At 55.8% G+C, this 17,167-nt stretch overlaps 1 protein-coding gene across 1 annotated transcript in view; it reads right to left on the bottom strand.

Annotated features, from left to right (window-relative positions):
• The window catches only part of PTPRS (protein tyrosine phosphatase, receptor type, S), a 56,388-nt gene that overhangs the window by 30,499 nt on the left and 8,722 nt on the right, over positions 1-17,167 (bottom strand). Inside the window, exons 4-5 of the mRNA XM_012646299.1 lie at positions 14,499-14,687; positions 8,528-8,638 (exon numbers count right to left, since the gene is read on the bottom strand). Coding sequence (XP_012501753.1) covers positions 8,528-8,638; positions 14,499-14,687 — 300 coding nt within the window. The remainder of the gene's footprint in view (positions 1-8,527; positions 8,639-14,498; positions 14,688-17,167) is intronic.

Here is a 17,167-nt window from a genome sequence, read left to right as displayed (position 1 = left end):
GGAGGCTAATTATTATTCAAGGACAGAAAAAAACGGCATCGACATCCAAAACAAAACCAGGAAGGACAAATGAAAATATAAAGCAAAAAAGGGGAGAAAAAAAAGAACCTAAAATACAAACAAAAATTAACCCCTCTGAAACGAAAAACACCCAAATGCAAGAAGTTAAAAAAAAAAAAAAAAGTCATGGAATGGGTGTGGGGCTGAAATCGGGGTCTGAAAGGAAGAGGGGCGTGGCTTCCCCAGGGAGGTGCTCTTGTCCCCCGCCCACCGGCAGAACACAGGGTCCGGCCACCGCACCCGGAGCCTCCGGCGAGGGTGGGAGGTGGCCACAGGGGCAGGCTCCTCGTGGAGAAAGAACCTTTGGAACAAACCAGCCCAGCCGCACTTGACCCTCTCTCCCTAAAGCCCCGCTCAGGGCTGGGCAAACTCCAGGTCCTATAGCTCAAGAACAGCTCCCCAGGGACTCGGAGTCCTCTAGAAAACCTCTCCAGACAGACACGGAGAAGCTGAGGTGGCCGAATAAGCCCTGTGGCCTTGGGAAGCACCCCCCATCCCCAACTGAGGAGCCTCAGTTTCCTCATCTGTAAAATGGATGTAATCAGGTGACCCGAGAAGGGCGTCAGTCCAATTGACACCGTGCAGGGATGGGGCAAACGATAAGAATTTCTACTGAATCTCCACCTTGCTTTCTCCCTCCCAACAATTTTGAGAAGCAAATAACCTGATGCTTGTTTTGCAGATGAGGGAACAGAGGTCAGGGACTAGCTGGAAATGACAAAGGAAGGCAGTGGTGTGGCCAGAGCTCAAAGCCAGGCCCACCTGGTCCCTGCCTCTCAGATAGAACAAGCCTTTGCTCACCATGGTGAGGACGGACTACAGCCAGGTGTCAATGCTTGGCTTCTGGCTCTTTCAAACATGTCCTGACCCACTGGGGGCTCGAAAGAGGGCAAAAACGCCCATCACTTATATGTAATTTCATCAACTGAATTAATGGCCAGGAACCACCAGTTGAATGTCCAATAGCCATCATAATGAATGTCCAGAAACCATCAGTAAAAGGTTCATATCTAAAAGAATTATTGGAACATCAAAGGGAGTAGTAAGATTAGCTTTAGGATCTTAAGGTTAAATGTCAGGCCAATTTCTTCTGTAAGGGCCAACATCTCATCCAAAAGACCCTGTTCATGTCTGATCTTATCTTGAAATCTCTCCCCTTAGGGATGTCATAATTTGGAAGGTACCACAAACTGTTTTTAGAAGTAGACACAAGGGATATATCTTGAATATGTAAAAGACGTGCTGTATACGGTTGTCAACTATAAGTCAGTTCAATGTGGGAGGGCATTTATCACCAACAGTAATTTCAGTGCTCATAATCCCCAACATGGCCAGCAGCCATCAGTTAAACGGACCTGCCAATAAACTATAAAGGCTTCTCCAACACCTAAAAAACGTCGCCCACTCGCTTTCTCACCCACATCATTTCTTCCTAAGGGGGTGCTGTAGGAAGAGGGCTGGTTTGCCACGAGTTTGAGGAGGACCATGCCCATGGGCACAAGGTGGCTCGGGCTCCCTTTGGGGGCCTTGGAAGGCCCCCAGACATCCTCCCAGCTGACAAGGGCAGGCGGCTGACACTGTGTTCTACCCGGTTTGGTGCTGACACCCACCCACATCATCTTTCCACCCCCGGCTGCAAGCTTGAGGTGCGGGGTTAGAAAGTTAAGGTGGGCACGGAGCCCACGGGACGGAGAGGCCCCGCGGGACCCCCGCCCCCAATTACCGACCTGAATGGAGGGTCCAGGCGGGTTATAAGGGGACCACACCAGCCTTGGTCCTCAGCACGCTCCAGCTGGTTCTGGTTTCCAGCTCTTCTCGTCACCGAGTAGCCGGGGGTCCCAGCGGGGGGTGGGGGGGACTCACGTGGGCGAGGGGGTCGGGAGGGTGGGTGGTGGGTGGCAGGCTGTGGGGGGGGTGGTCGCTTCAAACCCCGATTCGCATGGAAAAACAACTCAAAAACCGTCAAAGCAACCAGGAGACGACCCCTCCCCCAGGCAGGAAGAGGCAGAAACTCAAAAACCAAAAAAGGGGATTCGGGGAGGAGGCAGGGGTGAGGGCAGAGGAGGGTGGGGAAGGAAACTTAAAAGTGAGGTGATCTGGCTGAAGCACTAGGTGGGGAACCCCGACAGTGTCAGACATCTCAACGGTTCAGCAAGCCGCAGCTCCGAGGTGGGGGGGATGGGGGCTCTGCTGGACATTTTGGGGTGAGAGAAGGTTCTGGATGCTTCTCCAAACTCCAAAATGAATATGCGGATGGGGAGGGCAGGGGAGAGATGCCAACAAGTTGTGCAGCCTCCGGGGGGGTTTATTTAAGCTTAGATTACACCTGTCAGGGAGGGGGAAAGGGAGCGGGTGGGAGCCCTAATTCCAAAGCCCATAGCTGGCCCCTCTTTTGAACCCCCAGCCCGCGGCCCAGGGAGGGTGGGCACCTCCCCTCAGCCTGCCTCGTGCGTCTCCCTTCCCCTAACCCTCTCTCCACCGTCCTGTGCCCGGTCCCCTCCCTCCCACCGCCAGCTCCCTCCGCCACCCGAACTGCGTGCGAGGCCCGGAGGGACCTGGCTGGAACCCTGGCCCGTGGGCTGCCCAGCGGCCTTGGCAAGTGGTTGGCGTTCCGAGCCAGACGTGCTGCGCTATAGATATGTATTTTTTAAATTGTTGTCATTGTTTTTTTGGTACCCCCTCTCTCTCTCTGCCCCCCCATTTTATTCCACCCTCCAGTTCTTGCCAATCTGTTCACTCCCCTCGCCCCCCTCGCTGCGGCCGCCGGAGACACGGGGCTCTCCCAGTGACGAGGTGTAATCTAACATTCCCTTCACGACCCCCGCCCCCACAGAGGAAACAGCAGTGCAAACGGTGTGAGGCAGGCAGCAGGCGAGAGGTGTTCAGAGCTCAGTGTTCCTGCAAAGGGGCCCCTCCTGGCCGCCCACCATGCCCAAATGGAGGCAAGCCTGGCCCCTGCCCTGGTGTCCCCTCTCCCCCCGGGGATGAGGGTGGGATGGGAAGGTCCTGAGCTAACACCGCCTGCCCCCACGGTCAAGCCAGGGGTCTTTGGTGGGGACGCCTGGCCAAGTGTAGTAAGTAGAAACCAGGGGGCTGTCCAGAGCACCCCAATGGAAGTCTTTCTGGGGACACAGGAGCTGAGGGGTATTCTGGGCCCAATATCTGCGTCTACCCCTGTTTTCGGGGGGCCAGGAGGTAAGAGGAACACCTAGAGAGGTCACGTCCACCAATTCTAGGGCTTGGATGCCGGAAATTTAATTTTAAAAACGTGTTCCCTGCCCCCCAAAATTGCATGCTACGGATCGGTCTGAAACAACGCAGTACGGCTCACAAGAGTTCTGTAGATGACCAGGAAACTGAGGCAATCTAGACCTTCCTGGCATCGGGCACCAAGTCCCGGCTTCCTAGCTCAGCATTTGAGACTTTGCATTAAATTATTCCAGTCCTGTTGGCCTCTTCCAAAACCTTGAAGATATCCTAAGTCCCTTCAAGGCAGAAAGTTCTCCCTGAGGTCTCCAGCTTGTATCAAGGTCCTGCGGCATCAGGCGGGTGGGCGCACCATTTAACTGGGTCCTGTGCACCATGGTTCAATAATACTACGTTGCTAGACCAGGTGGCCAAGACACCATCTTGAGCTTACTAATTCATACCTTAAAGGCTTACAGTTTTAAAAAGACAGAAAAGAAAATTAACAGCCAGGGAGAATATAATCTGATCATCTTCCCACCTTGTCAAAAGCCTGAGCAACATCGTTGCCAAGCAAGTTCTGGGACCGGAGCTGCTGCAAGCGATCTTAAAAAAATGGGCATGGTTTTGACTTCAGCTCTTTGGATCCCAGAGAGAAAGTTCAGGAGAAGAAGAGCTAGTCTGATTAAACTGCCCCTGAACCACCCAGATTTCAGCAGAAACTGCAGATATTGTTGGTTACAAGAAGAGTCTTATTGGGGGCTAGGGGTTTCTTGCAATTCCTTCCTGGGACTGGCTGCTCCGGCAACAATGTAAATATCTGTAGCTTTCAGGGCAGAACACGCCAGGCAGCCTGTCTCTTCTGGCGGGCTGGTACTTATCTGCAAGGGTAGCCTAGTCCTTAAATAAGGCCTTTATTGTCCCCTTCGGTGGCTGCTGAAATTCCTAGGGAAACGGCAGGGGCCGGATGAGAGCTGTGGCTCTGGGGAGGCCGCTCATCTCACGGGGATGGAGTTGGAGCCAGGAGGTAACGAGATCATGAGATGAGCTCAGAAAAGCACTACTGAAAAATGAGGTCTGAGCAGATGAATTAGCTTCTGCCCTACGATTCTTTCCAGATGCCATCTTATTCAAACAGTGGACGTGTGAAGTACGTACTGGGGAAACCGGGGCCCCCACAGAAGGGAGGTGACGCACCCAGATCATTTGCTTAAACTCTTCGCTTCCCTATCTTGTAATAATCCTATGGGTAACTTTTTATGTTCATGACATAGGGTACCCGATGAGTGCTGCAAAAAGTCCAAGTGGTCTTCAGAGACCCTTAGTGTGCCCAGTTCCAATTCCCCAGGACCTAGCTTTGGTGGAGGGATTAGGAGACCTCTTTTTTCCATCTTTTGGGGTTTTCCTGAGGGTTAGCCTGGCAGCTCTCACACTGGGTTAGTAGGAGATAAGAGAAATAAAACCCTTCTTCCTGCAAAAAAAAGTCCTCTTGCCAACCTGGCCCTGGATTTAATAATTAGGCGTTTAGAGAAGGAGGGCGAGGAACAGTCCTAAAGAGGCTGGCCTCTGCCCTCAACTATCATCTAAATGGAGTAGTGAGCTGGGGGCAGGGGGGCTAGAAATCTAAGTGGATTATTTCATTGGGGGTTGGTTTTTATTTGGGGTTGCAGCAGGGCTCTCAAGGGCTTGCTTTTTCTCGGGGAGGGAGGAGAAGATGGGGGTGTGCATCTCTGAAGGTTTGCAAGAGTGAGAGACACACAGAGAGAAAGAAAGCTGAGAGAGAGAGAGAGAGAGAGGGAAGCAGAGAGAGTCTAGGAGGCAGAGAGAGCAGGGGAGAGGCTGTGTCCAAGGAGCCCCTGGGTTTTCTCCAGAATTCCACAGCTCTGATGCTCGGGTACTCAGAAAGTGACCATGCCGCATTGCTGGACAAAAGATGCCTGTGACTGAGCCCAGAGTCTGAGAGGGGACGGAGGAAGCAGCCAGCGTCGCCCGGCAGGCGGAGGCGTAGTACTCCAGGCCAGACCACTGGCCAAGTTTTCCTTTCACAGTCTGCCATGCTACATTTTCTGATGGGCAGTTCTGAACATGTCCCCAGACAGAATGTATGAAGTCTTCACGCCAGCTGCCATTTTGAGTGCTATGTGCCATGCACGCATCATCCTGGGAGGATGGTGCTGTGATCACCCTCCCCCATCCTGACTTTAAGTTGACCACTATCCATATTTGGATGTATCACTAAATTAAACGAGAATTCAAAGTGCTGGTGCACACTCAGCTGTACTTCAACTGCCTGGTTTTTTGGGTAATTTGGGAGGGTGGAAGGTAGTCTAATGCTGAGACAGAAGGATGGATTGCCTGGCTGAACCTCCTTCCAACATGGCCGCCCAAGGAGGGGTGGATGAGGCACCGGCTCTGGGAAAAGAGGGGCTGGCCGGTAAGTTCAGGCATATTGGGCTGCTCCCCCTTCACACCCCACCCAGACCTCCCGCCATCCATCCGTGCCACCCCCCTTGTGTCCCTGTGCCTAAGTGGTCACTTTCTGCCCCAGCATCCCAGCTGTGGGACCCCTTCCGCCCTCCTGGGTGATAGTTGGGACAGGAACACTGGCTTTTAAATCACAATGCGTTTGGAGAACAACCACAGAACAGCTCAGCCCAAGAAACCAAAAACCAAATAGCACAGAAACAAGACAGAACCAAAGACGAAATCGCTTTGGGGGAGAAGGGGACTGGGTAAAAGGAATGCGAGGAGGGGAAAAAAATGAACCAATCGATTTCCTCCCCCAAAACTAAACAAAACCAGAAAAAGAAAAAAAAAAAAAAAAGAAAGAAAGAAAAAGAACGACAGAAAAAAAAAAAGAAAACCAAAAGAGAAGAAGAGAACGGAAGACGAGAAACACTCCAACAGAAGGCGTTGGGAATTCACCAAACCAAACCAACAAGAGGCATGCAGAGAAATTGTTACATTCTCCCAGCATGCATCAGGCCCAAGTTACCATGACGACGAGGAGTGCAAAAAACTTAGCAACAACATTACCAACGGATGCAGAGGCGAAACACAATGCAAGCATCGCATGTGTGCGGCCGGCCCTAGGCCGGGCTGGGCGCGGCTGAGATTTTCGTGTCTTTCTGGGTTTTTGCTCTCACTTGGCGGGTTTTTTTTGTTTTATTTTGTTTTTGCTTTGCGCTTATGATTCACATTCCATCTTTGTGATCGTTTTTTTTTTCTATTTTTCATTTTTTTTTTTTTTTTTCCGTGTGCATGTCAGCGCGTGTCGGTGTGGTGTCTAGAGGTGTTTCGTGCGTGTGCGTGTCATTTTTTCAGAATGTAAAAATGCGGGTAAAGAAAGTAAAAAAGAAAAAAACACACCAACCTTCTCGAAGCTCTGAGGGATGTAAAGGGGGTTTGATGCGGAACACAATGACATGGGAAGAAGAGAAAAAAATAGGGGAGATACAGAGAGTAAAAAGAGGCCTTCCCAAGGCTAAAAGCTGCAATAGTTTGTTGTTTTTTCTTTAAACCAAAAACAAAAAAAAAATTAAAATTAAAAAACAAAAATAACAGCAATGACCTTCTTTCCTTTCCTTCCACTCTGCCCTTGACACACAAGACCTACATTTTTTCTTTCTTATTTCTTTTCTCAATTCAATTTTGGAGCATCTGACATCGGGAGGCCGGACCTAAGCCCCGCCGGTGCACCCCGAGAGGAAGGGGGCTCGGGCTGGGGAGCCCAGCCCTGGGGGCTGAGGACACGGAAGGACCCCCTCCCTCCTCGCACCCTCACTAACACCCCCCAGCCCGCTCCCTGCCCCGCACCCGCCGTCCACACTGTCTCTTTCGAGCCCTGCCGGATTCGCAAAGCCCCATCCCAGACGTTGGCAGAGAAACAAGCAGGTTAAGCGAAGACCAGTCCGTTGGAGTCACGAACGCGTCTGCAACTCACCGGAGGCGCCGTGACGGCGGATCGGACGTGCCCCCCGCCCCGCCGGCCCCTGCCCACCCACACACCCACATCCCGATTCCCACCCCGTCCGTGTGGCCTCCTCCGCAGAGACAAGATGCAAAATCCAAGGTCCAGGACCAAGGAGTTGCTTCAGGGCCAGTGGGAGCCATGGCGGGTGGGGACAGAGCGGGTGAGGGTGTGTGGGCAGGGGAGGAGCCGCACGGCCTCCTCGGGGGAGAATGAACCAGGGCTTGGTGCCTCACATGGGGGAAACTGAGGCCTGGAGACGGATGTGATGGAGTCAGTTCTACAGAGCAGATCGGGGCAGCCCTGGGGTCTGAACGGGGGCCCCGACGTCCCGGTGGGAGGGAACTGATTCTGCCACGACTCTGATCAGAAACAGCCACTGACTAGGAGGCGGGAAAGGGCGGAGGAGGACCTGAGAAAGTCAGCCAGGACGTAAGAGGAGGGCAACCGAGGCGTCGGGAGCAGGGGAGCCCCGGGCACCCTGGGGGGGGCACCAAGGACGTTTATACGGAAGCTTCCTTGGGGCAGGGGGACAGGAGAGTGCAGGGGGGGAGGACCCGGGCTTCCGGGCGTGACTGAGCGAGACCCGGAGGTGAGAGTGACAGGCTTCGCTGGGTGCCGTGCCTGCCCCAGCCGGGTGGAACCCTGAGCCCCCGGAGCGCATGTGCCCGCCGTGGCCCCGGCCGCCCGATGGCCTTGGCTCTCCTTTGCCGAGGGTCATTAGGAAGAGACAGAGGGCACCGGGCTCGGGGACAGCCGCAGGTGCAGGGACCAGACCAGCAGGCGGGGGGTGGCCTCGAAGACCCCCCACCTCCCGACTCGGAGACCGAGGGCGCTGGACGGGGTGGGGGGCAGTGCAGCAGGGCGCTACGAGGCCACAGAGTCGGGAGAAGCGAAGCCAGCACACGACACGGGAAGGCACGACACACCACAGAAGCCGACTCAGGGGGGAGGGCGGGGGGGGTGGGGCAGGGCAGAGGCCTGCAGGCTCCCCCGGCCCTGTAGGCCCAAGACTGACCCCCCCTGCCCTGCCCCATGCCTTCCCACCCGGCCACCACTGACTCCCCCAGGGTCACCCACTGCAAGGCACGGGGGTGGGGGAGGATTCAACCTGCTCCCATTTCACAGACAAGGAAACTGAGGACCGGAGAAGGATGCTGCCTCGCTCGAGGTCCCATGGCAACCGGGGAGGGGCCTTCCTGCTGGGGTCTGCAGGGGACGGGGGAGCCCAGAGGCTGTGAGCCCGAGGAGGGAGGGAGGGGGACGGGACAGGGAGGTCCCTGCCTTTGAGCTGGACGCGGCGTTCCCTACCTCGCACGTAGAGGTTGGCGGGTGAGGAGTAGCGCACGCCGGCGCTGTTGGTGGCCACACACTCGTATTTGCCCTGGTCGGTCTCTTCGCTGCTCTCGATCTGCAGGGCCCCTGCGGGGAGAGGGGAGAAAGCTCGGCCTGTCAGAGGCGGGCCGGGGAGCGGGTGGGGAAGGCCGTCCCACCAAAGTGCTGTGTGGCCCGTCCCCTCTTCTGGCCGGCCCAGAGAGGCAGACGAAGAGGTGAGTTAGCCTAGAAGCCCCAGCTTGGCGGAGGCTTGTGTAAGTCCCACCCTGAGTCTAGCCCCACGCTGGCCTGAACACACTAGATTCCCCAGCAAACCCTCCACTCTCACTGTCAAAGCAGCCGGTCCTGTGGCTAAGGCTCCACAGAAACAATTGCCAAGTTGAACTACGAAGCTGGGGGAGCGTTTGAGAGCTCCAGGGACCTACAGGGCTACCACAAGTCAGGTGAACACCCAGGGAGCTGGTGGTTGCTTGGCTGATTTTAACCAGTGCACATGAGTAAATGAACGTGGGTCTGGATTCCTCAAGTGTGTTTGGAATCATAGGCGTCAAAGGCCCTTGGTGCCTATAAATAAATGGAGATGGGGTTGTACTTTTTTGAGGGTGCTTGAACTTTCAGGACTGGTTTACACCCCATGACAGCTACTGTAAAGGTTGTTGAGATGGAGATGCATCAAGTATGTTTGAAATCAAAGGCCTGGATCAAAGCCGCCTGTGTCTGACACTAACTGAAGAGTCAGAATTTCCCCAGGTATTTGAAGACTTCTAAGGATTAATAAGTCAGCCTGAATCCCTCTACCTGTGTTTAAAACCACAGGCCTAAATTCAAGATCCTGAAGTACAACTGAATGAACATCTTCAAGTGTGTTTGAAATTACCATCCTAGACCTAACTTCACGATGCTCACGGGTGCACGAAGATTACATTAAATCTTCAAAGGCGTTTGAGATCCGAGTTCTGATTAAAAGCCTCTTATACTCACAAATAAAGCTGAGGTTGAAATGTTCCAAGTGTATTTGAAATCACAAATCAGAATTTGTTGATCGCGAATAAAGATACCAAGAAGAGGCCAATTAATATCACAGGCCCAAATCCAAGGTCTTGGTGTCCATGAGTATATCAAAATAGGGCTGATTTCCTCTTAGTATGTTTGAAATCACAGGCCCAGCTCAAAGACTTCACTTCTCACATGAACATATAAAAAATGAATGAACCTTCCCAAGAATATGTAAAATCACAGGCCTTGATCAAACACCACAGTGCCCGCGAGTAAATGAAATCAAGGCCAAGATGTCCCCAGGGACATTTGAAATCAGGAGCCTAGAACAAGTCTTCATTTTCACAGTAAATGAAGCTAAGTGTGTTTGAAATTACAGGCCTTTATTCAAATACTTAAGTGCCCACAAATAAAAACTGAGGCACAGGTTTCCACAAGTATGTTTGAATCACAGGCCTGGCCCCACGTGCCTGTTGACCATGAGTAAATGATGGGTGAATATCCCCAAGTGTGTTTGAATCACAGGCTTCAATCAGAGCTTGTGGCACCAGGAGTCTAAAAATGCCAAGCTCCCAGCTGTGTTCGTGGTTGCCCCATAAGAATGACATAGACCCACAGATTAGGAGGTTCTCTGTGGGGGCCATGGATGAGGGCTCTGCCCCCGGAGAACATGTCTTACTTTTCCCTGATCTCAAGGCTCTGGGGAAGCAGGCAGGTAGGTATCGCTGTGGAGGCCCAGAGAGGGTAGGGAATTTGCTCTAGGTCACACAGCATTTCATAGCAAAGCTGGAACTAGACACTGATTCTTCCCCAGGGCTCCCACCTTAGGCCTATTCTAGTCTCTCTCGGGGGTAGCACTTTGCGGGGGACAGGGGAGCAGAGTCAGAATTGGCCTTTGAGAACGCCTGTCTCTGTCTCCTTGTAAAGCCAAAAGGTCCTCTCTGCACAATCACGCTACAGGTGGCAAGAGCGCACCTGACTCCCGGCGATTGGGGTGGGCGTGCGAGGCAGTGAGTGCCCTTCTCGGGGAGAAGAGAGCCCCCTTCCCACAGCCAGGTGACCTAAAGAGTCACTCTGGTCACCCTCGGCCCCCCAGCCGCAGACAGAGACACAGACGCAGAAACTGGACAGACACCAGGTGGGGTGGCCAGGAGGACACGTGTGGGGGGGCAGGGGGTTCTGGGGGCGGCCCCCGGGCAGTCTGGGGGCTGGTGTGCAGCGAGAGCGCGTGAGTGGGTGGGTGAGTGAGGGGAGAGCCTCTTACCTCGGATCGGAGTGCTTTCTGTAAGGGAAGCAGAGAGAGTCAGTGAGTGTCAGAAGGCAGTTGTGGGGGGCCGGGGGGCCCCCGGGAAGGCTGGGCCAGGCCACGAGAGCCAGGCCCGTCCACTCTGCCCCGGGGGCATGGAGCCAGCCCTGGGCCCACAGACCATGCAGGCTCTGCTGAGGGAGGCAGGACGAGCCTCCTAGGGGCGGGGCGGGGTCTGAGGGTGTGCCGGAGCAGGAGGGCTTCCCAGAGGAGGCGGCAATCTCTGGGGGTTGGGGGAAGTGAGTCCAGGAGCCTCTCTGGGAGGGCCTGAGGAGGTCTCTGCGCCCAGGAGGAGGTCTGTTGGCCTGGCCGGGCCCTTCATAACCACCCTTCCTTCTTTCCTTCTTGGGGGGCCCAGCAAGGGACCCACTTTTGAGTCCAGACGAGGGGTGAGGCGGGCAGGAAGAAATCGGAGTCTCGGGAATCGTGTTAGAGACACGGGGGTGGGAGGGGTTAGTGCCCCGGGGCCAGGCATTAGGGAAGCAGGGGGAAGGTCTCACACACAGACCGGAGAAGGGGTTGGGGCACAGGGAGGGAGCCCTGCAGCTCTCTTAACTTCCAAAAGGAAAAGAGGAAAGAGCTGTCTACGGGGCGGGGGGGCGGGAAAAGCAGCCCCCAGGCTGGAATGTTACGCCCTCGGCTCATGTTGGGGAGGGCGGAGTTTCGGGCTCTGAGGATGGCAGACCACTCGGCCCGGGACAAGAAGAGCCCAAGATCAGGGCTGAGGAGCTGGCAGGAGGGGCTGGACAGGTGAGAAAACAGCCTCTTCTGTGTGGCCCAGACCCATTACACAGATGGGCATACTGAAGCCCCAGGCTTAGAGTCTCTGAGGTTACGTCATGAGCAAGAAGCTGGGGGGGCCTTGAGCCCAGCTCCTTTGGCCTCCTGGGCTAGGGAACCTCTAGCTTGAACTTTCTGGGGCCCCTCTTCTTTTTTCTCTTTTTTTGAGACACGGTCACACTCTGTCGCCTGGGGTAGAGTGCAGTGGTGTCATCATAGCTCACTGCAGCCTCCAACTCCTAGCCTCAAGGGGTCCTCCTGCCTCAGCCTCCTGAGTAGCTGGGAACTACAGATGCCACCATGTCCTGCTAATTTTTATATTTTTTTATAGAGATGGGGTCTTGCTATGTTGCCCAGGCTGGTCTCAAACTCCTGGTCTCAAGTGATCCTCCCACCTCAGCCTCACAAAGTGCTGGAATTACAGGTGTGAGCCACTCCTGGCCACCTGTTATTTTGGGGGCTATCCTCAACCCATGAGGCTACTCTTCCCCCTTTATACGGGAACAAATGAGATTCTGCCCAGGGTCACACTGTAGAGAACAGGAATCTAGATTGGCCCTTGATTTGAACTGTTTCACTACCTGTGAGCGATGCTCAAGATGACCAAAGTGCCCAAGGCTACTCTGCTGAGTAGAAAGGATGTATCTCTCAGGCATTAAAGACAGTTCTGCTTCTTACTCCGAGGGAGCTAAGAAGAGACTACCATGGGTCAATATTAGTCACTCTCACGTTAGTAAAAATTAGCCCAGCAGTTGGTTTCAGGGGATTCCAGGTGAATGCTGGGAAAAATGGGTGGGAAGTACCTAGTACTGGCCCACTTGGAAAATTCCCCACCCCACCCTACCCCAGCCCCCAAACTTCTGTAGCTAAATCCTTATCTAGCAGTGCTAAGGCCAAAAGAATGGAGCAGGGAGGTAGTTTCAACTGTTAGATATGAAGTTCCACTGGCCTGAGGATGTCTGGCTGGATCTTTGTGGACTTGCCTTTTTTTTCCTCTTTTCCTTTTGGGCTCCTCTCTCTGCAGCCCACTGGTGCCCGGTGGGGAGGGCTGGGTGGCTGGTGGGGGTGGGGCGTTAGTAAACATGCCACGCAGAGTGGGTCACGGTTACTGTCACGGTGGCTGTTAGTGTGGGGGGAGGGCAGGAGAGGGACACAGGGAGGGGCGTTAGTTGTCGACGTGGTGAAGAAATCAGACTTACCAAAGGTTTCTGAGTGTTTACAACAGAGGGATAAGAAAAGAGAACAGGAACATTAATGGGTGGTGGGTGGTTACTCAGAAGTCTGTCTCCTCCTTGGGGTGGGGAGGAGAGGGGGTGTCGGAATGACAATAAGGTTTATTCTGGTTATAAAAAAAAAAAAAGACGGCTTATGTTCATTGAGCACCTACTACGTGCCAGGCATCCCTTCCTGGTGACGTCACGAGAATGCTAGGATGCAGGAAACCAAGGCTCAGAGAGGGTGACCTACGCTGGGGCACAGAGCTGGCATCTGCGCCGGAGCCATCAGGCTCTGAGGTCTCTATTCTGTCAACTGTTTCCCTCCCCGTGGGCTCCGATGGTGGAAGCTATCGCGCCCCCTGTCGGAGCCCCGCGAGCTGCAAACAGGCCCGCAGTTTGCACCCCCGGGGGAGGTTCCCCCTCTTCCCAGTGCGAGGTCTGGGGCTCTCAGGGAAGAGAACTCTGGGCTCCGCGTCTGCCCTCTGCCAGGGGCGGGGTCTTTGCCAGTGGAGGTCGGGCTGATGGGCTGGGGGGGGCAGTAAGCTGGGGGGCCCCCCCGAGGGTGACGGGAGGTCTGCTGGGAGGGGCTGGGGGGCTTCCAAGGCGGGATTCTCAGAGCAAGGGGAGAAAGAAAACAGAAGGCGCTCGCTGCGCACGGGAGGTGCGGGGCGATTCCACCAGGAACCGGAAACAAGGGCCTCGAGCTCTGAATTATTGAAAAAAAATAAAACAAATCCGTGACATGGACACACACAGGCACGGGCACCGACACGCGTGCTCACGAGGCACAGAGACGCACGGAGGGCACACGGACACATCCCTAGCACACGTGTCACGATGCATGAGCACCGTGGGGACGTGTGCACGCGGGCCACCGCCCTGCGCGCCCTACACAGCAGGGACCGCAACGCGGACGAGCTTTGCTCTGGGAAGGGGACGGTGACCCGTGGATGCTGCCAGCCTGGCCCACGCGCCCGTGCCCATGAGCAGGCCAGGCCGGCGCAGGGAGCCCAGACACGCACACGCAGACATGTTGTGAGGCGGTGGGACGACAGACACAACGCGCACACACGGCCCCCCAGACAGACGGACCGACAGATGGGGCGCGTGGGCGCTGTGCCGAGCCCAGTGGTGGGAGCATCTGTCCCCAAGGTGGCTGAGGCCTGTGCTCTGTCCCTGGGTCTCCCTACGCCAGCCAGGGCCTGAACAAACAGGCCGGGCTACCTATCCGTCTGTGCCTGTCACGGACCCAAACCTTCACCACCACCTTCTGTCCCATTCCATCCTTACTGCTTTAGCCTTGGAGACACTCTCTCCCTGTAGCCTTCTAAGGCTCCCCAGCACCTTACCTGTCTATGGCCTGCGCTGTCTCCTCTCTTGCCATTGCATTTCATGGCTGCACTCTGTCACTCCCTGTCCAGGCCCCATTATATCCTCCCTAGACATGCCTATGGCTTTAGTAGAGAAGATGCTCTCCCTCCGCCACCTTCCGTGGCTCCCTATTTATTACCTCTGCCCATCTGTGCCCCACTATAGCCCCGCTGGTGCAGCTTTGAAGACGTTCTCCCCCAGAGCCAATGACCTCCATGGCTGCCCTTCCCCTACCACCCTCCACGGCTCCCACGTCCTGTCGGCCGCCCGCGCTCACCTGATCGCAGCTGCTTGATGCGCCCATTGCTGGCACTCGGGTCCACGGGCAGGAAGTCCTTGAACCAGGTGATCTCGGGGTCGGGGTTGCCGCTGGCGGCGCACAGCATGGTGGCTGTCCGCGTGCGCTCCACCACCTTCAACTGCGGGCCCATGTCAATGTTGGGGAAGCCGGAGGGCAGCTGGTCCTCTGAGGGTGGGGACGGGGGAGAAACAGGGCAGAGGTCTGAGCACGGCACGGCCGCCCCTCCGGGCCCGGGGACCAGCCCCTGCCCGGCTGTGTGACCTCAGCCCTGGGCCCACCCGGCCTTGACAGCTCTTCCCTCCTCCGTACACCGGGAGAGTGTCAGTCCCCAAGGCCACTCCCGTGTCACCTGCTTCTGCCATTCCCTTGGCCTGGAATCGCCATACCCGCCCCGTCTACGTATCTGAATGTCACTCCCAAACAGCTCACGCACCTTCCTTCTAGAGCCACCCAGACTCCCGACTGCTTGAGCCAGAGCATCGAACGCCACGTGTAACGATGTATCGGTGTCGCCACGGCATCCCCAGCACCCAGCGCAGGGCCTGGCACACAGCAGGCGCTCATTAAATAAACAACTCGATCCCGGGTGCTGTCAGCACCATGCTAGGTGTCAGGCCACAAGTCCTCAGAGTCCCTGTTGGCTGGCCAGGGGCCGGCTCCTGTTGGCCGTAAAGTCGGGGTACTGGGGGACAAGGAGGACAAACTAACCCCCCGGTTCGTCCCCCGGGGAGCTTCTGAGCCCTGAGCGCCTGTGACCGGCGGGACCGTGGCTCTGGGCTGAGGCCAGCGGCTAATTGACGGGTTGCCTCCGTTCCAGCGCTCTGCAAACCACGACGGCAACGGGCTCTGTGGCCTAATTTAGCTGGAGTCGACGCCAGGGTGGGGGAGGTGGCCGCTCCTTCCGCTCTAACTCCTAGCACGCCCCAGCTCTGCGCTGGCCTGTCACCTCGATGCACTACGGGTCCCCTGGGGTGGGGGCGGCCTCCTCGGTACAAATTAAAACAACCACCAGCCCCTTGTTAAGAGCTGAACTGTGTCCCCTACTCGCCACCTCAAATTTGTATGTCGAGGTCCCAACTCCCAGTATCTCAAAACGTGACTGTTTTTGGAGCCAGGGTCTTCGAAGGGGGGATTAAGGTAAAATGAGGGCGCATGGGTGGGCCTAATCCGGTAGGACTAGGGCCCTGGGATAAGGAGAGATGAGGACACAGACACGCAGAAAGGGACGACCGCGTGAGGACGCAGGGAGGAGACAGCGTCTGCAGCCAAGGAGAGAGGCTCAGACGACACCCGCCCTGCGGACACCTCGATCTCAGACTTGCAACCTCTAGACCTGAAATTCCTGTTAAGTCCCCCAGTCCGGGGTACTTCGTTACGGAAGCCCGAGCAGACGAACACACCCTTCTCTCTCCACCCCGATGGACAAGTGACAAACATGTGACCAATCCCAGCACTGGGAAGGTGAGCCCGGTAGGAGCGCTGGCCAGGGAGGGGGCAATTGGACGTCGCCCACCAGAGACCCCCGGAGCCCTCAGCTCAGCATCTAAGACCTACGTGCCGTGCACTAAAGAAGTGACACATGGATTCGTCCTGGGGTGCTAGCAGGAACAACAGACGGTCTAAACATCTATCCGCAGGGACTTGGCGTGCAAAGGCCAGGCCTTCTAAAACCAGCAACAGAGCTCGCAGGACAAACACACTGGAACAAAGTCCAGGATACGCTGCTACGTGGGCAAAGTTCAAAGGCAAAGATGGTATAGACCAAGAGTCACAAAACACGGCCCTTGGGCCAGATCCAGCCCTCTGTTTTTGTTAATAAAGTTTTATTGGCACACGGCCACGCCCATTCATTTCTCGGCTTTCCCGCTATGACCGCAGGATTGAGTTGCCGCTGAGACAGACTGGCCTACAGCGCCGAAGAGATTTCCTCTCTGGCATTTTAGAGAAAAAGTGTCACCTCCTGATGTAGACGATGCTGTTGTTTGTATAAAACGGAAACAGAACACATGTATTTGCTTAGAAAAGCCCAGAAGGGACATGGGGATGGGGGCAGGGGACGGTGTGGACGGAGGTGGCTGAGAAGCCACCAGCTTGGGAGGGAACTGAGCCCTGGGTACACTGCAGGGGGCAGGAGGCTGAGACAGGATCAAGTGTAGGGCCAGAACCGAAGGCTGTCCCCCAGCGGAACAAGAGACACGCGATTCTGGCCCAGGTCGCTGCGTGGAGGGAACACAGCCCCAGCCCCGTGTCCCGAGCTAACTGCGTACAAGGCGCCGTGCAGGCACGGGAGACTCTGCCCTCCTCAGACATGGGGCCCATTCCACAGAGCGGGAGACTGAGGCACAGGCAGATGAACACCTGTCCCCGGTCACGTAGCCAGGACGCAGCAGGATCTGAACCCAGGCCTGGCCGAGCCCAGAGCTAAACCAGGCCGTCTGCAACCCGCCCAAAGCAGGTCTGAACCCATGAGGGGCCTGAGGAGGTGGCTGGACCCTGTCTGGGGTGGCTCAGGCTTCGTCCTTCCTCCCTGGGCCAGAGGCCGGGACAACCTCTCGAGTGGCTCTGATTGGCTACTGATGACATCACGGGAGATTAAGGCCTGAACACCTGGGCCTCGATTGGTCTTGGAAGCCAGGGCCGAATCC

This window comes from Propithecus coquereli, unplaced genomic scaffold (assembly GCF_000956105.1).
Source record: "Propithecus coquereli isolate 6110/MARCELLA unplaced genomic scaffold, Pcoq_1.0 Scaffold241, whole genome shotgun sequence".
NCBI lineage: Eukaryota > Metazoa > Chordata > Mammalia > Primates > Indriidae > Propithecus > Propithecus coquereli.
This window is presented reverse-complemented; position numbering and strand designations above follow the sequence as displayed.